Genomic DNA, 23,102 nt, shown 5'->3' with positions numbered 1-23,102 from the left:
ATCTTCTGTGTTTCTTCACTCGTAAGTCTGCCCTGTTGTGATATGAAAAGCCAGTGTCTTGTTTCTTAAGAAATACAACGGTGTGAGTTCACGACAGTGTGTCACGCTGCAAAACTACCCAGCAGTCCTTCTTCCAATCAGGTACTACAGGACGCTGGCTTTCCTATCCCAGACAAACGCAGTACCATGTACTCTTATCTACAGAAGATCTGCTGCTATTATGTCAAGTATACGCAACTTTGAACAAATGCTATTGAACAGGCTTTTTTTCTCCTCTTTTCACTATAGAAATGCACCGATATTATTTATGTCGAATCTGTTATGTTTAAATGGTGTACTGAGTTCAATGTTATGTCTGTTTGAAGAAAATACAAATATTGTTAGTCATTTCAAGTACTTCTTTTTTCTCTGTCAATAAAAAAAATGCTGCTTTACTTCTTAATGTTATAAACTTAGCACAAAAAGTAAGAAAAGTCGTGTTTCGTAGATTATTTCTTTGTTGTAACAATGTTTCTTGGCAATGAATCTTATACCGTTGGAGAGCCCGTTTATTTCTCTTTTAAATGGCGTCACATTTGTCGGGAACATTAGAGCCCAGGACTGTTGCATGTTTTTGTGAACCCAAGGGAACACGGGGAGAACATGCAAATTCCACACAGAAAGATCCTTTCACCAACCCCACCCAGGGCGCTGAAGTCATGGGGGAACTAACACGCACTTCAGCACCCACAGCGTCCCCGGCAGGAATCCAACCCAGGACCTTCCCAGCATCCTCTGCTGGTGGTGAAGAGCATCTCTGAATGCACAACACCTGAACCTGCAGCGCGGGAGTGAGAGAGGCAGGGTAACGGCCCAGTCAGGCGGGGGAGAGGTTTGTCCGTCAAGACTCCTCTCCCTGGCCCTGCCCCTTCTCAACCTTTCCCCGACCCTGCACCAACCTGGGACTTGCTGATTGGGCCGGAGCTTCGGGAGCTGCATGCTGGCCTGCGGTCCCCACCCCCGGTCATCCCGTTGCTGCTTCCACCTGCCTTCGGTCCCCACCCCTGGTCATCCCGCTGCTGCTTCCACCTGCCTGCGGCCTCCACCCCCGGTCATCCCGTTGCTGCTTCCACCTGCCTGCGGTCCCCACCCCCGGGCATCCCGTTGCTGCTTCCACCTGCCTGCAGTCCCCACCCCCGGTCATCCCGCTGCTGTTTCCACCTGCCTGCGGCCTCCACCCCCGGTCATCCCGTTGCTGCTTCCACCTGCTTGCGGTCCCCACCCCCGGTCATCCCGTTGCTGCTTCCACCTGCTTGCGGTCCCCACCCCCGGTCATCCCGCTGCTGCTTCCACCTGCCTGCTGTGTGCTGTTGACGTGCCCGACCCCCCAGTCTGGCCCTCGGCAGGAGGGTCCCCCCTTATGAGCCTGGTCCTGCTCAAGGTTTCTTCCCTCCTAAAGGGGAGTTTTTCTTGCCACTGTTTGGCTTAAGGTTTTTCTCCCACTAGGGGAGTTTTTATCTGCCATTGTTTATGTGATAATTGCTCAGGGTTTATGTTTATGTTTATGTTTATGTTCATGTTCTGGGTCTCTGGAAAGCGTCTAGAGACAACTTTTGTTGTATTAGACGCTATACAAATAAAATTGAATTGAATTGAATTGAACCTTTGGGAGATGTGAGATGGCTGCACTACCAGCTGCACCACCGTGCCACCGTGCCCCTGTCCATAGCATCCTGTAAATCTGTAGAAGACAGCCCAAATGCTGACGTGGGGAGGAAACCATCTTCTTGGGGTGTCGTCCTTGACATCCTCCATTAGATGGAACTTGGCCTTCAGCTTGGAGATGGAACCAGGGCTCAGTCCAAGCGTTGTTTTTTGCGGAACCCCAGCTTGGTACGGAGCCTGCCCAGATCGGTCAGAGGGGGCGTAGCGACTCTGGGTAACTGGGGGGACCAAGACTCCAGAGCAACAGCAAAACAAGCTGTTTGGCATCGGCAGAGAAGCTTTGGCAGATTTTTCACGGGTCCAACCCACATCCTCAGCTCTGCTGCTCCTCCCACAAACGCATGTTCCTGACAAATGTGACGCCGTTTAAAAGGGAAATAAACAGGCTTTCCAACGGTATAAGATTCATGCCAAGAAGCATGGTTACAACAAAGAAAACCTACCAAACATAAACCTCCTTACTTTCTGTGCTAAGTTTATATATATTTATATTTATATTGTCTGTATGCTTGTGGAGCCAAGGATGTTTGCAGTTCAGAGAATATAATTCTTCTTACATATCTTCTTTAGATATATTGGACAAATACATCTCTAAATGGACTTTTATAAAGAAATGCAGGACATTTGGCTCTTATAAACCTTAAATTGTTTAAATGAACATATTGGATCAATTGGGCATAAATTGGGAAACAAATTTGGCAAAGTTCTTTATAAAACTCACTCTATTTGATATATATACATATTAATATGCATATATAGCTGAGTATGCATGCATGGATGTTTGTCCATATGTGCATACTTGTCTTTGTTTTGCTCATCAGTCATGACATGATTTTCCTCCGTCCTCCACGTACACCCTGCCGTCTCCATCATCGCTCTCATCCGAGGGTCATTCAACAGCGGAATACCATTTTGTTTTGTCTGTTTTGGATGCAGAATAGAGTGGAAGTCCAAAATTGCTCAAATCAAAATTATAACCAAATCTAAAACCTCAAAAACGTAACAGGTGTGTTCCTAACTGTGGAATGTCCCAAAATATCCAAATATGGCTCTTTAAATGTTTTTTGCCTGTTGTCTATGAATTTCATTCTTTATTTGCGTCAGTATTTATGTCCGTTAACATGGATTGCTCCAGTAACTCCTCCAGAGGTTAACAGAGAGGTGACTGATGCGTGTGAGGATGGTTTGTGTTCCTGTACGGTTCATGTGTGTTTCTGCTCTGTAAAGGTGTCCCTGATCAGCCTGGTGGCTAATTCACTGGGATACTCCGACTTCGCTGCCATTAAGTCCCTGCGGACCCTGCGGGCGCTGAGGCCTCTCAGAGCTCTGTCCAGATTTGAAGGCATGAGGGTGAGCATTACTTTTAATTAGCTCTTAAATCTAAGTGACTAAGAACATGTTAGTTAATGAGATTGTGCCTCTTTTGTTTTCCTTTTGGGCTAAACGTTGAACAAAGTGGTCGCTGAGGGGTCACTTGTGCCATTCCTGATCCAGAAATCTTATCCTAAATGTACCGGACACATTTACAGGACTGTCTCAGAAAATTAGAATATTGTGATAAAGTTCTTTAATTTCTGTAATGCAATTACAAAAACAAAAATGTCATACATTCTGGATTCATTACAAATCAACTGAAATATTGCAAGCCTTTTAATATTTTAATATTGCTGATTATGGCTTACAGTTTAAGATTAAGATTCCCAGAATATTCTAATTTTTTGAGATAGGATATTTGAGTTTTCTTAAGCTTCTTAATCAGTTATTCATGCTTTAATGTGTTTTCAGTGTAAATCATTAGTTTTATAACAAGCCACAGCTGAGTGGCTGAGCGACTATTTAATCTCTCGTCTGCAGCCGTTGGAACCTGGTAAGTTTTTTAACAAGCCATAACTCAGTTATGGCTTGTTAAAGGGTCTGACTAATACCTGGAACAATCTACTGTCCCATAAGGTCCTTAATGGACACAGTGTTGATTCTCCAGTAACTAGGACGGACCAGAGATACGGCTCAGCAACGGGAGATATTCTAGTCTGTTTCCTTGGTAACGGGAGATATTTTAGTCCGCTCAGCTCCGCTCGGCTAGTTTCTTTTCTCTCCTCTTCTGCATCCCAGTCATCAAAATTGTTAAATTCACCAAATAAATTAAAAGAAATGACAAAATCACTCATGTGGCCGTCCTGCGGTATCCGGCTCTTCTTCTCTGAATCTCCGTTGCCGTGGTTACCACCTGGCAGTTGATCCAGCACAATGATATTAAAGTTATCAGGCAATTTGACCGAACTTGTTTTCTAAGTGTAGGTTATCACTTTTAACCTACACCTGCCAGCCAATCAGAATGGAGTATTCACACAGACCGCGGTATAAGACGGGATTATTGACTGGAGTCATCAGGAGGTGGAGTTCATGCGTGTCACACGGATGTCATCGCCCACCTGAGTGAAACACTCCTTCTAAAAATGGTTGACTTACTCGGAGTAAGGCAGCTCCATTAGTCTAGTGTGAAGCACAACACCTGAACCTGCAGCGTGGGAGTGAGGGGGGCAGGGTAACGGCCCGGGCAGGCGGGGGAGAGATTTGTCAGTCAAGACTCCTCTCCCTGGCCCTGCCCCTTTTCAACCTTTCCCCGACCCTGAACCCCAACCTGGGACTTGATGATCGGCCGGAGCTTCGGGAGCTGCGTGCTGGCCTGCGGTCCCACCCCCGGTCATCCCGCTGCTGCTTCCACCTGCCTGCTGTGCTGCTGCCGTCCCTGACCCCCAGTCTGACCCTCGGCAGGAGGGTCCCCCCTTATGAGCCTGGTCCTGGTCCAGGTTTCTTCCTCCTAAAGGGGAGTTTTTCTTGCCACTGTTTATGTAATAATTGCTCGGGGTTTATGTTCATGTTCTGGGTCTCTGGAAAGCGTCTCTAGAGACAACTTTTGTTGTATTAGACGCTATATAAACAAAATTGAATTGAATTGAAGTAAAGCTTCTTCCCAGGAAAACAGAGCTCTGAGCTGCAGGACTGAGCTGTAGGACTGAGCTGCAGGACTGAGCTGCAGGACTGAGCTGTAAGACTGAGCTGCAGGACTGAGCTGCAGGTGCAAGACTGAGCTGCAGGACTGAGCTGCAGAGCTGCAGAGCTGCAGGACTGACTGAGCTGCAGGACTGAGCTGTAGGACTGAGCTGCAGGACTGAGCTGTAGGACTGAGCTGCAGGACTGAGCTGCAGGACTGAGCTGCAGGACTGAGCTGTAGGACTGAGCTGCAGGACTGAGCTGCAGGACTGAGCTGCAGGACTGAGCTGTAGGACTGAGCTGCAGGAGGACTGAGCTGCAGGACTGAGCTGCAGGACTGAGCTGCAGAGCTGCAGGACTGAGCTGTGTCTCTCTGCCTCAGGTGGTGGTGAACGCGCTCATCGGCGCCATCCCCTCCATCATGAACGTGCTGCTCGTGTGTCTCATCTTCTGGCTCATCTTCAGCATCATGGGAGTCAATCTGTTCGCCGGCAAGTTTGGCAAGTGCGTGAACAGAACCGGCTTCACCCACAGCATCTCCGTGGTCAACAACAAGTCCGACTGCCTGGCCATGAACGACACCCAGTTCTACTGGACCACGGTCAAGGTCAACTTTGACAACGTGGGACTGGGATACCTGTCCCTTCTGCAAGTGGTGAGCTTCCCTCACTAAGATTGTATCTATACATTTATCAGACATGACTGACTATGTTTCCATGCATAAATACCCCTTTTAAAACCTGAATATTGGCAATAACCCGAATTTGCACGGCCATGTAAACACCAATAACCCCTTTGAATAACCTGAATTTGCTCATATTGGGGTTTGTAAAAACCCCAATATGACCCCTGGGTTACTCCTTTTAAAACCTGAATATTGGGTCATGTAAACTCCAAACAGAATATCCCCATCAAACGGAACAGGAATTAGTTTTCTGCACATGTTCTGTTCACAAGGAATCCTGGTCTTTTGAGTCCAGGAAGTTCTTATAAACACGGAGAAACCAAGACCAGGAGGAGACGGGAATTGCGTCATAATGTTCTCCGTGCGTCGCTGGTTTGATCCAGATATCCAGAATGATTAATTACCATGTAAACGGAATATTCCCAATGTTTCAGTAACCGGAATATTAGCAATAACCCGAATTGTGACTGCATGGAAACGTAGTCATTGTTCACCAGCAAGGACACACCTTGGATACGGTTACTGATCCACTTGTGGTGTGTTGGTACAGGCGACATTTAAAGGATGGATGGAGATCATGAATGCAGCCGTGGACTCCAGAGGAGTAAGTATGTCCGTCTCTGTCCAGCGTCTGCAGATGTCTGGCAGTAAAAAGCTGGCTCACTGTGATCCCGTGTTCCTTCTCAGGTGGAGGAGCAGCCCAGCAGAGAGATTAACCTCTACATGTACATCTACTTTGTTGTCTTCATCATCTTTGGCTCGTTTTTCACCCTCAACCTCTTCATAGGTGTCATCATCGACAACTTTAATCAGCAGAAAAGAAAGATAAGTATCACAAAATAATAACAACACTGATGTGTGGCTGGTTCAGATCCTGGTTCAGATCCTGGTTCAGATCCTGGTTCAGATCCTGGTTCAGATCCTGGTTCAGATCCTGGTTCAGATCCTGGTTTGGATCAGATTACAGATTATCCTCAAACACCTTTTCTATGGCGTCACTTTAAAGCAGCACTATGTAACTTGTCCAGCTTAATGTAATATTTCATCATCATCATTGTGATGGAACATCAACTTCCAACAGGTTTAATGAACCTCTGTCATGGTCTGAGGGGTCTGTATCGCCTTCACTGGCACTATGTAACTTTGAGGAGCATGGTAGGAACCCTGCCACACTAAAAACTACACATTTTTACAGCTTTGACTGCTTTACGGCATACGTCACTTCCCCCTCCTTCCCCATTCGTAGTGGAGACCAAAGCTGGGCGGGGCGTGGAGCGCAGAGCTCAGCAGAAGCTGGTATCATGGCCCAAGCAGCAGAAAAACCCAAGAAAATAAAAGTTTTATCGGAGGAGGCTGAAGAGAGACAGAATTGTTATGATACAAATGTAAATGTAGAGTTCTATGTTCAATAAGAATCACAATTAGAATGTTTTCACATTCATCTTGGGTTTTGGTCATTCTAAAATTACTGACAATATCAACAACAGAAACAGAATAATAATAGTGATCATAAAATTGTGTAATTGGCAATGAGGAAGCTTTATAAAATAATAATACAATTGAATAGAATTACAGCACTAGAGGAAAGAATGCAATGCAAAGAAAATGTATAGAACATTTCTAGTATTTTTCCTGAGAACTGTAAAATTGTGCAGGGCTGATCTGCAAAACATTCAGTTATTCACAGGTTATAAAGTATTCTTTTATGTTGTCAGTAAGTATGTTGGACTACTAATTTATGACCAAGTCCCTCTAAAAAACGTGACAGAAAAAAGGTGCAGTAGAACAAAACCAGAGCGTTTGTAGTTTGTAGTTTGGGGATCATTATCTCTCTGAAACAGGACGGGGGGCGGGGGAGACTTCACTAATAAAACCAAGTTGAACTTAGTGATTTTCAACATCGTCATATTATATTGTTTAGCCAAAAATAGATACATTACCTCTTCACTATCCATCCTGCAAACGACCACTGAAAACAGAAAAGTAGTTTTGAAAGTCCGTCCCGTCTTCTCTCATCAAAACAAATGCAGCGACGGGGACAGGAGTTTTCCAGCAGTACGCGCTGGTGCTCATGGGAAATGTAGTTCTTTCTGGTAAAGCACTACCGCTTTGGTCCAAAGGAGCCGCCAAACTCAACAAAAGCTGAAAGTTACATTGTGCTGCTTTAACGCCAAATGACATGCAAATCAAAACCCAGAACCCGAGACTCAAAATCCAAAATGTATAACCAAGAAGTGAGAATCTCCAGCCGAGAGTACGCTCATCTTTACTCTTACACTTCTCTTTTCTCTCCATCAGTCCTCAAACCCGTCTTCCTCAGTTGTGCTTTTTCTTCTTGCAGTAGTTACTCTGAAACAAGTGTCAGGTGTTTTTCAGTCTGGATGTAAATGCTGTGGCTTTGTTCAAATTGACAACAAGAGTGTCTTAATGCTAGTTGTTGATGTTGGGAGTCAAATAAAAACCAGTGAGATTTGAAGACTAGTTCCTGTGCTGTTTCTGTTTTTCACTTGGTTTTGTACCATCTTCTTCTTCCTCAAGAACAAGACGTTTAACACGTTGTGGAGTCTTAATTAGAGACTTCTCTAATTAAGTCTAATGAAGTGGTTCTCAGACAGACAGAGGCCTGGTGGAGCAGAAAGGACGGTGTAACCAGAAAGACTTCTTGGTTACTGACCTTGGTTCTGGGTTCTGGTTCTCAGATCTTGGGTTTTGAATTGAGGCCGTACCTTCCACTCAGAGAGAGCTGGACCTGCTCCTGCAGACTCCTGACATCCTGGATGGAGATCAGCAAGCATAGATAATGAATGGAGAGCTTCCATAACAAAGATTTAAACGCTTATACTAAAAGATTTCACTTTTTAGGATTTAAATATGCCTAAATATGTTGACATCTGTGAAAAATAATGTGAGATTTTTCTTCTTCCTCTCCACTTAGGTGGGCAGGATATCTTCATGACTGACGAACAGAGGAAGTACTATAATGCCATGAAGAAGTTGGGGTCTAAGAAACCTCAAAAGCCGATACCGAGACCTTCGGTAATGAAAACAAGACATAAATACAGAACACTGTATATTAGGGCTGCACGATTCTTGACAAAATGAGAATCACGATTTTTTTTGCTTAGAATTGAGATCACGATTCTCTCACGATTTTTTTCCAATATAAAATTTATTGCACTTATTACTTTAACTTTGCAACAGCTGAACAAAAATATAATAACAATAAACATCTCTTGTCTTCTTTACACAAACCTTTGAATAATTTAAACAATAATAACAATTTTGAACAATATTTGTTCCTCCCTGAGTTGAACACCCTTTCAGAAAGGGGACTTGTAACAGATCCTGTAGTTCTGAGGCAACAAATTATTCCTCTGGCTGCTTTTGCTGTAACAGCTGACATTGAACATAAAAACAATAAACATCTCTCTTGTCTTTAAATAATTTTAACAATAACAATTTTAACAATATTTATGTGCAATATGTGTCAGGTGATGAGAAAGGTAGATGTTTCTCCAAATGTAATCCACAATCATTAACAAAATATAACAAACATGACAACATGATAGTTGACCATGACAGGACTACAACAACCTAGAACATAGGCCTAGTCCTTTTTTATGCAGCCATCTTTAAAAAAAAAAAAAGTTTTTTTTTTTTTTTTTTTTTTTTTAAATCGTGGTCATTTGGAAATGAGATCGCGTTCAAGCATGAATCGAGATCGCGATTTTTTAACGATTAATCGTGCAGCCCTACTGTATATTAATGTCTGTAGGTTTAACCCTGGTGCTGTGTTTGGGTCAAGGGAGGGTGGAGGGAGGGAGGAAGGAAGGAAGGAAGGAAGGAAGGAAGGAAGGAAGGAAGGAAGGAAGGAAGGAAGGAAGGAAGGAAGGAAGGAAGGAAGGAAGGAAGGAAGGAAGGAAGGAAGGAAGGAAGGAAGGAAGGAAGGAAGGAAGGGAGAAAAGAAGGAAAGAAGGGATGAAGTAGGAAAGGGAGTAAGGAAGGGAGAAAAGATGGAAGGAATGGAGAAAGGAAGGAAAGAAGGGAGAAAAGGAAAGAAGGGAGGGAGGAAGGAATGGAGAAAAGGAAAGAAAGAAGGGAGGGAAGAAGAAAGGAATGGATAAAATAAGGAAAGAAGGAAGGAAAAGCAAAGAAGGTAATAAAGGAACAAATGACGAAAGGGAGGTAGGAAGAAAAGGAGTAAAGGAGGGTAAAAAAGGAGGAAAAGAGGAAAGGAAGAAGGAAGGAGAGAGCAGGAGGAAAGAAGGATAGAAGAATTGGGTCATTGTGACCCAAAGACAGCACAAGGGTTGAAGATAAACCAGTGTCTACTTCCATGTATGACACTATTAACGCCACATATCACCAGGGATTGTTTGTAAAGTCTTGGAAGACTCATGTGTCACTAAGGCGATGGTTGTGTTTCCACCCCAGAACATCCCCCAGGCCTTCTTCTTCGACCTGGTGTCCAAGCAAGCCTTCGACATCATGATCATGATGCTCATCATCATCAACATGGTGACCATGATGGTGGAGACGGACGAGCAGTCGGAGCCCATGGAGTCCGTCCTCCACAAGATCAACATGGTCTTCATCGTGATCTTCACCACCGAATGCCTGATCAAGCTCTTCGCCCTCCGCTGTTACTTTTTCACCGTCGCCTGGAACATCTTTGACTTTGTGGTGATAGTCCTCTCCATCGTGGGTAAGAACGACCCCCCGCTCCATGTCCCCCCTCTCCGCTCATTGTCCTACCCTAAAGGCTGAGTTATGGTTCTGCGGCAAAACCACGCCGTGCCTACACTGTAGGCTACGCGTGGACGCAGACCACACGCCGTCGCTGATGCCGTCGCTGACGCCGTCAATGACGTCACCTTCCAAAAAATGTAACTACACGTCGAGGCGACACAGACCAAACGCAGACGAGAGGGCTGTGATTGGTTTGCTTGGTAGCAACGCATTTCCGGTTTCCGGTTTGAAGCAGTCGTGAACTTTCAGCGCTCTTTTCTTCGTGTATGTGTGATTTTTTGGGTTTAGTTTTTTTTGCACAATAGTTGTCCTTATCTCTTTGATTCACTGTGACGGAGAAGTCCGAAGGGTTCACGACGGCGTAGGCATGGCATCGATTTGACGCAGAACCATAATTCAGGCTTTATGCCTCGTTTACCTGTAGCAAAAACGGTGGTCTTTTCATGCGTTTTGGCTCAAAGTCACCAAAAACGATCATTCCTGAAAACTCCAGCCAGAGTGGAGATTTGCAAAAACTCCGTCTTCACGTTTGCTTGTAAACGGAGAGAAACGGACATTTAGGCTTCAGAACGTCACATTATGAGACAGAAACGTCACCAGCGTCATGAGTGACACCTGTGTTTACAATTAGTTTGGCCACGTGTCATTTGTTGATGTTTTTTTCCAGGATTCTGATGGCTAGCATGACTTTATCTTCTCGTTACACTGCCCCCTGTAGGTTTGGCTGCTCATAGCACCTTAACAGCGTATTTATGCGGGTTCGTGTGTATAGACCCTTTTTGTGTTTGTAAACAGTGATGAGGTAGACCGTATGCGTGGACAGTTTGGCAACGGAAGTATGACGGAGATAAACAGCTTGTCCAGCTATGCAAGGGCCAACTAAAGATCGCAAACGTTACCTTAACAGGTTGACTTTTGACACAGGGTGTCCTACGTCTAGATCTGTGTTCTATTAACGAGTGGGTTGAAGACATTAGCAGGTGATACATGTACCTATGGAAGTGAGAAACCCAGCGTGTACACCAGAGAGAAATGAGGAGCTGGACGTCCCTGGATGCTGGGGAACACGCTCTCTGTGGTCATGCCAAATAACATGACATAGACTCAGACTAGCGTGTTGTAAGATCATAAATTCTGTAATGTTATATACAGTACGTATCCATACAGATAGATGCAACTTTTAATTATTATTTAGCGTTTACAACATACAGAGGGGAGGACCATAATGGCACTTTTGCACTAGGACTTACTCGGCCCGACTCGGCTCGTCACACCTTTACCCGTTTGTTTTTCCACAGCCAGGGGAGAAGTGGGCAGGTTGGGGTGAAGCTGCTGTGACGTACTCGATTGCGCAACCGCTTTGTTCATGTCGGCGCTGATCAGAAATCAGCTGGAGCCGTGAGCGGCTGAGAGTAAAACAGCCCGTCTACATCCCTTTTTTAATTCTCTCGTCAGTCACCAGGTTTATGAACATCTGCACCTCAGAGTTGGATCACCAAACAGACGTTTGCGCTTTATAATAAAATCGCTGCGAGCCGCGGGTCGCTCTCGCTCTGACTCCCGCTTCCTGATTCAAACGTCTGACGGCCCCGCCCCCCGACCAATCACTGGCGCGGAGGGTGGTGACGTCCCTGCTCAGCCCCGTATAGAACCTCGCTGAAATGGTTACAGAAAAAAGTATCGGCTTGGAGCGGCTCTACCCGTCTCAGCCAGTGCAAAAGGGGCATTAGACACACCAGTAGCAGCCGAGCTGGAAAGGTTTATGCAAATGCATTAAGTACAGTAGGCCCAAATACATGTTTTACAAATGTTAAATCAATTCAATTCAATTCAATTCAATTCAATTCAATTCAATTCAATTTTATTTATATAGCGTCTAATACAACAGATGTTGTCTCTAGACGCTGGGGGATGGGGGGGAAGGGGGGCCGGGAACACAGGCCAGAACGCAGCTCCCGAGGCTCCAGCCTGCAAACATGCACAAAAGAGAAAAAAGGGGGGCCGGCACAAGAAACTACAGGAACGATGGACAAAAATGATAGCTATGAGATGTTTATAATAGATAAAAATGGTAATGGAGAAGAGAGGCAGGGAAAAGGAGAGGAGAAGAAGGGTGAGAGGCACCGCCCAGCGGATCATGTCGGTGCCCCCTGCAGCATAAGCCTATAGCAGCATATCTACCGCGAAGCTATATTTGAGACTAACTATTATAGTCTTGTTCTATAGCTGCAACTATGACTACTGACTCTAACACACTAGAGTTTACACTATCTAGAGATTTACCAACACCAGCTAGAGGTTTACTAAACACTAACTATAGGCTTTACTAAACAGAAAGGTTTTAAGTTTAGTTTTAAAGGTGGAGGTGGTGTCAGCCTCCTTAACCCAGATTGGAAGTTGGTTCCAAAGTAATGGTGCCTGATAGCAGAACGCCCGCCCTCCAAATCTACATTTAGATACTCTAGGAACTACGAGTAAACCTGCACCCTGGGAGCGGAGAGCTCTGCCAGGAACATAAGGCACTATCAAATCTTGTAAATACTGCGGAGCTAGGCCGTTTTGGGCTTTATATGCAAGTAATAAAATTTTAAATTGAATTCTGAATTTTACAGGTAGCCAATGGAGCGACGCTAACACTGGAGAGACGTGGTCTCTCCTGCTGATTCCTGTCAGTACTCGTGCTGCTGCATTCTGGATCAGCTGGAGCCTATTCAGCAAATTACTTGGACATCCTGCTAACAACACATTACAATAATCCAGTCTAGAAGATACAAACGCATGAACTAGTTTTTCTGCATCACTCTGCGAGAGGATTTTCCTAATTTTTGCAATATTACGGAGATGGAAAAACGCTATTTTACAAACCGGATTAACATATGGTTAATCACTTTAAGTAAATGTGTCCACTTTCTGTGCAGGAGGCTGCTTCTTTCCTTTTGTGAAGTGATGGATAGGAAAGGATGCACCATGGGCTGCAAGCTCATCTCTGATGAGAAACTCCCCCTTCTGGCCTTGTTTTCTTTACATAAGCAAAGATGACACAAGTCCAGGACTACTAGAGTCCAATGACGCCTCGCCGGCAAAAATAAAACACAAACATGTTTGTTTAGCCTATTATCCACCAGCCAAATCTAACACCAGTTTATCAAGCTGTAGCTGCATTTGATTATTGTTCTACATCATACAGACAATCACTAATGTAAACAAGCTTTCCTGTAAAACCAAACCTGATATGAAGCTTCTCATGTCCTCATCCCAGCCCACACCTTTAACCGCCTGCAGCCACGGACGCCGCCAGTTGCTCTGAAAATGATTGTGATGCTGTCGGAGTCCTTTAGAACTTTAGTCCGCCGGTGGAATAGTGATTGCTACAACCGTATACGCAACAGCCAGACATGTCCATGCTGGGAACATTTTAAATGCCTGCTAACCAGTTGCTACCTGGTCTTTGTTGAAGAATATTATCAAAACCTTCCCCGGGGTCTCTTCCTGGTGGGACATGCCTGGAACACCTCCCTAGGGAGGCGTCCAGGAGGCATCAGGTACAGATGCCCAAGCCACCTCAGCTGACTCCTCTCAATGTGAAGGAGCAGCGGCTCGACTCCGAGCTCCTCCCGGGTGACCGAACTCCTCACCCTATCTCTAAGGGAGCGTCCAGCCACCCTGCGGAGGAAACTTATCTCGGCCGCTTGTATCCGAGATCTTGTCCTTTCGGTCACTACCCAAAGTTCATGACCATAGGTGAGGGTAGGGGCGTAGATTGACCGGTAAATCGAGAGCTTCGCCTTTCGACTCAGCTGCCTCTTCACCACGATGGTCCAGTACATCGACCGCATATCTGCGGATGCTGCACCGATCCGTCTGTCTATCTCCCGCTCCATCGTTCCCTCACTCGTGAACAAGACCCCGAGATACTTGAACTCCTCCACTTGAGGCAGGACTTCTCCACCCACCCGCAGAAGGAACACCACCCTTTCCCGGTGGAGAACCATGGCCTCGGTTTTGGAGGTGCTGATTCTCATCCCTGCCGAGTCGCACTCGGCCTCAAACCGCCCCAGCACATGCTGAAGGTCCCAGTCTGATGAAGCCAACAGGACAACATCATCTGCAAAAAGCAGAGATGAAATCCTGTGGTTCCCAAACCGGATCCCCTCCGGCCCCTGGCTGCGCCTAGAAATCCTGTCCATAAAAATTATGAACAGGACCGGTGACAAAGGGCAGCCCTGCCGGAGTCCAACATGCACCGGGAACAAGTCTGACTTACTGCTGGCAATGCGAACCAAACTCCTGCTTCGATCATACAGAGACCAGACAGCCCTTAATAGAGGGCCCCGGACCCCATACTCACTGAGCCCCCACAGAATGACACGAGGGACACGGTCAAATGCCTTCTCCAGATCCACAAAACACATGTAGACTGGTTGGGCAAATTCCCATGAACCCTCGAGCACCCTGCGGAGGGTATAGAGCTGGTCCAGTGTTCCACGACCGGGACGAAAACCGCATTGTTCCTCCTGAATCCGAGGTTCAACTATCGGCTGTAATCTCCTCTCCAGTACCCTGGCGTAGACTTTCCCGGGGAGGCTGAGAAGTGTGATCCCCCTATAGTTGGAACACACTCTCCGGTGCCCCTTTTTAAACAGAGGGACCACCACCCCGGTTTGCCACTCCAGCAGTACTGTCCCCTTCCTCCATGCAATGTTGCAGAGGCGTGTCAACCAAGACAGCCCTACGACATCCAGAGACTTGAGGTACTCAGGGTGAATCTCATCCACCCCCGGTGCCACTGAGGAGCTTATGAACTACCTCAGTGTCCTCGGCTTGGGTGATGGATGAGTACGCCTCCGAGCCCACACTCTCTGCTTCCTCAATGGAAGGCATGTCAGTCGGGTTGAGGAGATCCTCGAAGTATTCCTTCCACCGTCCGACAATGTCCCCAGTCGAGGTCAACAGCTCCCCACCCGCACCGTAAACGGTGCCGGCAGAGTACTGCTTCCCCCTTCTGAGGCGCCGAACGGTCTTCCAGAATTTCCTCGAGGCCGACCGAAAGTCTTCCTCCATGGCCTCCCCGAACTCCTCCCAGACCCGAGTTTTTGCCTCCAGGACCGCCCGAGCCGCGGCTCGCTTGGCCTGCCGGTACCCATCTACTGTGTCAGGAGTCAGTTGAAAGCTCAGCCCCTCTCTTTACCCGAGTGTCCAAGACATGCGGCCGAAGGTCAGATGAAACGACAACAAAGTCGATCATTGACCTCCGGCCTAGGGTGTCCTGGTGCCACGTGCACTGATGGACACCCTTATGCCTGAACATGGTGTCCAAGAAGGCCGGGTACTCCGCATTGCTGTTCGGCCCGTAGGCACAAACAACAGTGAGAGACCTTTTCCCGACCCGAAGGCGCAGGGAAACGACCCTCTCGTTCACCGGGGTAAACTCCAACACATGGCGACTGAGCTGAGGGGCTATAACCAAGCCCACACCAGCCCGCCGCCTCTCACCCTGGGCAACTCCAGAGTAGTGGAGGGTCCAGCCCCTTTCAAGGAGCTGGTTCCAGAGCCCAAGCTATGTGTGGAGGTGAGCCAGACTATCTCTAGCCGGTATCTCTCAACCTCACGCACAAGCTCCGGCTCCTTCCCCCCCAGCAAGGTGACATTCCATGTCCCCACTGTGAGGGTTTTGGTCCGGGGATTGGGTCGTCGAGGCACCTCGCCACGACTGCTACCCAGCCCACATTGCACCGGCCTTTCATGGACCTTCCTGCGGGTGGTGGGCCTACAGGAAGGCGGGCCCACGTCGCCGTTTCGGGCTGAGCCCGGCCGGGTCCCACGGGCAAAGACCCGGCCACCAGGCGCTCGCCTACGAGCCCCAACCCCAGGTCTGGCTCCAGGGCGGGGCCCCGGTGACGCCAATCCGGGCGACGTAGCGGTCCTTGATTTATTCCTCCTCATGATTGGCGTTTGTGAAGGTGAAAGACAAAAAGCAATTAAAGGGTATTTACAGTCAGATGTGATCTGTGGCCAAATGCCGTCCTCGGGCATTCGGCATGAATATCATTCAGTTGGAAACTACCCCATAGGGTGTTCAAATGAGTTGGTATTGACATATCAGTCAGTCAGGAACTTGGTCATATGGCATTCCCGTGGTTCAAGTCTGTTCTAAGGTGTCGGCTCTGCAGGGGGGAGGGAGCTGAAGTTTCACGTCAGTCACGGTGTCACAATGCCTCATCATCTTTCAGTCGCAACTGCTGGAGGACAACACCACTCCCGTTGCCAAGATACACACACAACGTTACATGACGTAGACTTAAAAAGGCTCTATATACTGTAAAAGAAGGGGCCTCGTGCGTGTAACTGCATCCTTAGCAGCTGGACGAACTAACCCTTTTCTTCTTCTTCTTCTCCTTTCAGGGATCGTTCTCGCTGACATCATTGAGAAGTACTTTGTATCTCCCACCCTGTTCCGTGTCATCAGACTGGCGAGGATTGGACGCGTGCTTCGACTCATTCGTGCAGCCAAAGGAATACGGACTTTACTGTTTGCCTTAATGATGTCCATGCCGGCCCTGTTCAACATCGGCCTCCTGCTTTTCCTAGTCATGTTCATCTATGCTATCTTCGGTATGGCGAACTTTGCCTACGTGAAAAAACAAGATGGGATTGATGACATGTTTAATTTTGAGACCTTCGGGAACAGTATCATCTCCCTCTTTCAGATCAGCACCTCGGCGGGCTGGGACAACCTCCTGAGCCCGATCATGTCCAGCCCCCCCGAGGAGTGTGACGCCAGCTTTGTCAATACTGGCACCAACACTCGAGGAAACTGCGGCAGTCCCTCTGTGGGCATCGCGTTTTTTGTCAGCTACATTATAATCTCCTTCCTCATCGTGGTAAACATGTACATAGCCATCATCCTGGAGAACTTCAGCGTGGCCACGGAGGAGAGCACCGAGCCCCTGAGCGAGGACGACTTTGAGATGTTCTACGAGGTCTGGGAGAAGTTTGATTCTGAAGCCACGCAGTTCATTGAGTTTTCCATGCTGTCGAGGTTCGCCGACGCTTTGTCGGAGCCGCTGCGCATCGCAAAGCCCAACAAGATCCAGCTGATCTCCATGGACCTGCCCATGGTCAGCGGGGACAGGATCCACTGCCTGGACATCCTGTTTGCCTTCACCAAGCGCGTCCTGGGGGAGTCCGGGGAGATGGACGCCCTCAAGCAGCAGATGGAGGAGAAGTTCATGATGACCAACCCCTCCAAGATCTCCCACGAGCCAATCACCTCCACGCTGCGCCGCAAGATGGAGGAGGTGTCGGCCATCGTGGTCCAGCGCTGCTACAGGAGGCACCTGGTGCGCCGGCACATGAAGCAGGCGTCCTACCTGTACAGACAGATCACCTACGAGGCCGTGGTGGACGTAGGCGACGCCCCGGAGACCGAGGGGCTGCTGGCCTCCATGATCCAGCACTACGGGCCCCCGGGGGGGGACGGCCAGGGACCCGAGCACACGGCCATGTCCTCGCCACCGTCCTACGCCAGCGTGACACGGGAGGAGGCTCTGGGCCCCGGGGCCCGAGGCTCGGAACCGGGGGAACCCGGAGAAAACTACGAGGAAACCTTTCTCTGAGCGGCACTCGTGTGCAGGGAGAGCCATTCATTTCTCCTTGCTTTTGGTTCATGACTTTTGAAGGAAGTATCTGTTGTTCAGAAGGACAAACAGATTTATTTTTTTAATATTTAAGGAGATGCAGAGGAAATATAGAATATAGGATCCGGTAGAGGAGCTCACACGTCTGACACCAGCAGCTGTGGGCCACGCTTGTTCTCATAGCAGCTTACAAACTAGGAATATTACACTTCAACATCATGACGGCACCGCCAGGAACAATAAGCCACTTTATATACAGGTTTTAATATCAGCTCCACCATTTTCGATTCTCCATTTTTTTATTTATTTGCACAAATATGAGGAAAAACTGATTTTCACACACGTCTTTAAAGTGGATTGAAGAATGCACCGATTTAACAACTGTTTCCTGTCTGGTTTCCATGTGTACTAAGGTCTGGTGATGCTTTAGCCTGTAGTTCAGCCGTTAACATTTCTGCTAGCAGACCAACTGTCCAGCCTCAACATGCTAACATCAAGCTACTAGTTTACACCCAATGATTAGTTTGGGTTTGAGCCATCAGAATATTCTTCAGGTCTGTCCTTGCCGACGGACAGCAGCGTCTCTGGACGTGTCCATGTGTCTCTGTCTCTGAACATCATGGTTGTTCAGCACTCTGACCGTTGGGAATTTGTAAATGTTGCATTGATAAGCTAACCGTTACTTTTTGAAGACGTTGCCCAGGCCCCTGCGGTGCTCGCCATCAACCACCGCACTTAGATTTCTGTCCTCAATAAATGAATGAAGCGTATAAACATCACTGCATTACTGGCCGTCCACTTTAAAGCAACAAAACTTTGTGAAGATCTATTTCCTGTTCAAGCTGTTCAGATATGGTACCATTCTCTCACCTTTAAACAACTGTAGAGTGTAAATGTCATGATGGGGACGTGTGTCTTCCAGCTTTAATCACAATGGAAACAGCTCCACTAAGTCTGTCCTCAGTTTAATATCTGTGGGGAAACCCGGAGCGACGGATGGAGAGATGCTGAACACACTAAGATGATCAGCTATGGAGGCCTTTAAAGTTATATTATGTCCTCATCAAAATCTGCTAACAAAACAGTTTGGTTAATGTCTGTAATTATTTTATTTTTTTGCCGACGCAATTCATAAAAGAAGATGAGAGCAGCTTTATTACTGATATAGCAACATCACATGTTTTAGTCAGAGAATACTGGAGGTTTTTTCAAATGTCTTTCTGCAGTCATATTCTTGTTTTATACAAATGTTTTTAAAGTGATTACTTTTGCTAACAGGTTTTACTGGATATAGTTAACGGATAGTTAGGAGATAGTTATTCAGAAGGTCATCCATCAGTCATGTTGTTGCTGCTGCAGAGACGGATCCCCGTGGGACTGCTAGGCTGATAAAACCAGAGAGACCACGTTTCTGGAGAGATCCACACAAGTGGCTCCACTTCAGGGGAATTAAATATGGATTATACATGAATGCACGCAATCTATGTATTTCATATATCAGAAATATGAAGAATAGCACTCTTTGTTTTCTTTTTTCTATTAAACTTGATCCAACTTCTGATATAAAGACATTCTTTCCTCTTGAAAACTGAGGTTTACAGTTATAATCTGTTGCATCCAACACATTTCAACTTCTGTGTCGGTGACAGGAAGGTACGTTTAGACGAGCCCCGTTTCATGTGCCTGATGTTGACTGTTATCCACATATTTCTCTGAAACTATTTTCACCATTTCATCCGATCAGACTGGTGTGGACTGAAAGGGCATGAATGCACGCACTTTTGTTACTTGCTGTCTAAAGAGCTTTTGGGGCTATAATGTATGCAAAGCTGATTTTTAACAATTTTTTTGTAATGTGTTTATATGAAAATGCCATGTGAGTGACTCACAGTGGTCATAACGGGGCAGAGTTAGATTATATAAGAACAATGTGCTCATTTTTATATAAAACATTTCCTGAAGAACACGATTGTCTGTACTGAATGGAGGTAAAATAGTTCATGGATTTTATTTTATTAAGTGAAAATAAAACACATTGTGGGCTTCACAACTGTCAGTGCGGTTTATATAAGCGGTAATACGTTTCCTGTCTGGTGCAGCTGACCAATGGCTGCAGCTCCATGCGCTGCACAACATCTAAGACAGCGGCTCTATTTTTAGAGGAGCCAGTTAGCTGATTTGACCTCATTACAAGTCGTATTAAATCTCTCACTCACACACACTCACGCTATCTCTCTGAGCCCATGTGGATGTGTATCAAAACAGAAAAAACGGGACAGATGTGCCCGGGCTGCTTCTCCGGCCGCGCGTCCTTGGGAGGATGTTGTCCTTTTAAGCTTCCGCTTGTGTGTAATCAGTACTCCAGTTGTAAAAGAAAATCAGGGATGGTGGATTTGATCATATGGGGACAGATAATTTGTGCTGATTACAAATATTATAATATATTACAAATAATAGCAGTGACCAAAACAGCTGCAGAAATACTGCAGGAATGACATAGCAGCAGTTAAATGCAGCCTTCTGTAAGCTTTAAATATCCACTGGGCTTACATCAAATACATCAAAACACAACAATAAAAAACACTTTTCTGAACTTATCAATATGACTCTGTCCTTCACAGGATAAGTAACATGGATCACTGCAAAAACTCACAATCTTAACAAGAATATTTGTCTTATTTCTAGTTAAAATGTCTCATTTTAGTAAAAAAATCTCATTACACTTAAAACAAGACTCATCACTGGAAAAAACAACAATTTTCACCTGTTTCAAGTAGATTTTCACTTGAAATAAGTAGAAAAAATCTGCCAGTGGAACAAGATTTTTTTGCTTATAATAAGAAGATAAATCTTGTTCCACTGGCAGATTTTTCTACTTATTTCAAATGAAAATTTACTTGAAACAGGTGAAAATTGTCAAATAAGTTATTGTTCTGGTGTTATTTTTCTGGTGATGACTCTAAATGTTGAAATAGCAGTAAAACCACATTCATTGATGAAATGACATAAGGGATGGAAAGGAGGGATGGCAGTTTTACAGGGGGGATGATTTGGACCGTTTTTATTTCAGGTGGGATGCCACATTACACACAGTACTGTGTGTACTTACACACAGTACTGTGTGCAATGTGTCTGCAAATGCAGCACAATCACACAAAACCTCCTGGGCAACGCGGCTCAAGCGTTAGAGAAATGGAGGCTCAGACAGAAGCAGACGGGGATGAGCCGGCAGCAGGAACAGCAGCCGCCTGATTCCCCCCGTCTTCAGGACCGGAGTCTTCCTGAGAGGACGCTGAAATAACTCTTACAGATTAGTTCAACGTGAGTTTATAGCTGAGGGGTTCCCACTTCTTTCTTTTGTGTGTAAAAAAACAAAAACAAACTAAAATCCCCGTCAGGACGGCCTGGGGACTGAGCTGAGCAGCTGGCTGCAGGGATAATCTGGATGTTTCAAAAAAAATCATTTTCTTTTAATTACACGCTCACAAATGCACATTTACACACTCACACGTACAGTACACGTGCACATGCGTGCATTAACACGTCCGCCACACGCACACTTGACTTTTGCTATCCATCCTCATAATTACACCGAATTTAATTCAGCTCTGTGCTTGAAGTGCCAGCAAAAGCAGAGTTTATTGAAAGTGCCTTGGTAATTGATCTGATTTTTGATCATTTGGACATGTGGTGGAGATTAAGGCCCCAACACAGAGAGAAAACATTTTTAAACAGATTATAAAGGCACTATGTCTAATTAGAACACAGCAGCAAACACAGCAGCATCCCTGCACCGCTCTGCTGATTGTCTGTAGAGGTTTGTGTCACCAGCGCAGAGACAGAAGAGGTTGGAGGATCCGTGTTCTTCCATCCATCTTCTCCTCACATCCTGGAGCTCTGCTGGCCGTCACCTGAAGAGCTGGGACACGACCTGGAGAGGCTGCCGGTCAACCACATGCACGTGCACACCTGCACCTACGCACAGTTGTCCTCTGCTTGAACACAGCCTGACACAGACGGCTGCGCCGGGATCACACTCATGCAGATGTGCATGCAGATGTGCATGCAGATGTGCAGGACCACCTGATGACGTCGTCTGATCAGGTGATGCAGAGAAACGTGAACCGTGCAGGGTGACGGGAATGTGACACCCGTGGCTTGACTTCATGTCAAGCAGTGGTCATTTCCCATTAAACACAGGTGTATTTGTTGTGAGGGGGGATGGAGGGGGGGTTATTTAAGAAGTTATTTAATAATGCCAATCCCATCCCTCACTGATTTTCATTGAAATATTATAACTAACCAAAATCCCGCTTGAAATTAGAATTTTAGAGATTTAGCAATCAACATTTGAAACCTTTCTGTTTAATAAACCCTCTAGAGCATCTTAGATTCTTTAATTGGTTATAGAGTTTTTTCCTCTTAATGGGATTATTAATCCCATTTAAATGATAGTTTACACATTTTAAAATTACAATCTTTTTGTCAGTAGTACTTGTTTTCTATCTATATCTTTTACTGCAAGAGTAGTCAAAACCAGCAAGATATTATATATTTGCCTGTCTATTAACGTTAGTATGCCCAGAACATCTGTCAAGGTAGAAACAAAATACAGGACTGTCTCAGAAAATTAGAATATTGTGATAAAGTTCTTTATTTTCTGTAATGCAATTAAAAAAACAAAAATGTCATACATTCTGGATTCATTACAAATCAACTGAAATATTGCAAGCTTTTTATTATTTTAATATTGCTGATTATGGTTTACAGTTTAAGATTAAGATTCCCAGAATATTCTAATTTTTTGAGATAGGATATTTGAGTTTTCTTAAACTGTAAACCATGATCAGCAATATTAAAATAATAAAAGTCAGTCATCTTCTCCCGCTTTATCCGTTCCCGGGTCGCGGGGGCAGCAGCCTCAGCAGGGATGCCCAGACTTCCCTCACCCCAGACACTTCCTCCAGCTCTTCCTCCAGCTCTTCCTCCAGCTCTTCCTCCAGCTCTTCCTCCAGCTCTTCCGAGGGGAGTCCGAGGCGTTCCCAGGCCAGCCGAGAGACATAGTCTCTCCAGCGTGTCCTGGGTCTTCCCCGGGGTCTCCTCCCGGTGGGACATGCCTGGAACACCTCCCTAGGGAGGAGGGACATGCCTGGAACACCTCCCTAGGGAGGAGGGACATGCCTGGAACACCTCCCTAGGGAGGAGGGACATGCCTGGAACACCTCCCTAGGGAGGAGGGACATGCCTGGAACACCTCCCTAGGGAGGAGGGACATGCCTGGAACACCTCCCTAGGGAGGAGGGACATGCCTGGAACACCTCCCTGGGGAGGAG

The 23,102-nt window shown here is 46.2% G+C and overlaps 1 protein-coding gene across 1 annotated transcript in view; it reads left to right on the top strand.

Annotated features, from left to right (window-relative positions):
- scn12aa (sodium channel, voltage gated, type XII, alpha a) overlaps window positions 1-19,803 on the top strand; it is a 119,498-nt gene extending 99,695 nt beyond the window's left edge. The window contains exons 22-28 of the mRNA XM_061733053.1: window positions 2,932-3,054; window positions 5,081-5,353; window positions 5,934-5,987; window positions 6,071-6,208; window positions 8,315-8,419; window positions 9,818-10,088; window positions 16,535-19,803. Of these exons, the coding sequence (XP_061589037.1) occupies window positions 2,932-3,054; window positions 5,081-5,353; window positions 5,934-5,987; window positions 6,071-6,208; window positions 8,315-8,419; window positions 9,818-10,088; window positions 16,535-17,748 (2,178 nt within the window). The 3' untranslated portion in view covers window positions 17,749-19,803. The remainder of the gene's footprint in view (window positions 1-2,931; window positions 3,055-5,080; window positions 5,354-5,933; window positions 5,988-6,070; window positions 6,209-8,314; window positions 8,420-9,817; window positions 10,089-16,534) is intronic.
- The last annotated feature ends 3,299 nt before the right edge of the window (window positions 19,804-23,102 follow it).

This window comes from Cololabis saira, chromosome 10 (assembly GCF_033807715.1).
Source record: "Cololabis saira isolate AMF1-May2022 chromosome 10, fColSai1.1, whole genome shotgun sequence".
Taxonomy (NCBI): domain Eukaryota; kingdom Metazoa; phylum Chordata; class Actinopteri; order Beloniformes; family Belonidae; genus Cololabis; species Cololabis saira.
This window is presented reverse-complemented; position numbering and strand designations above follow the sequence as displayed.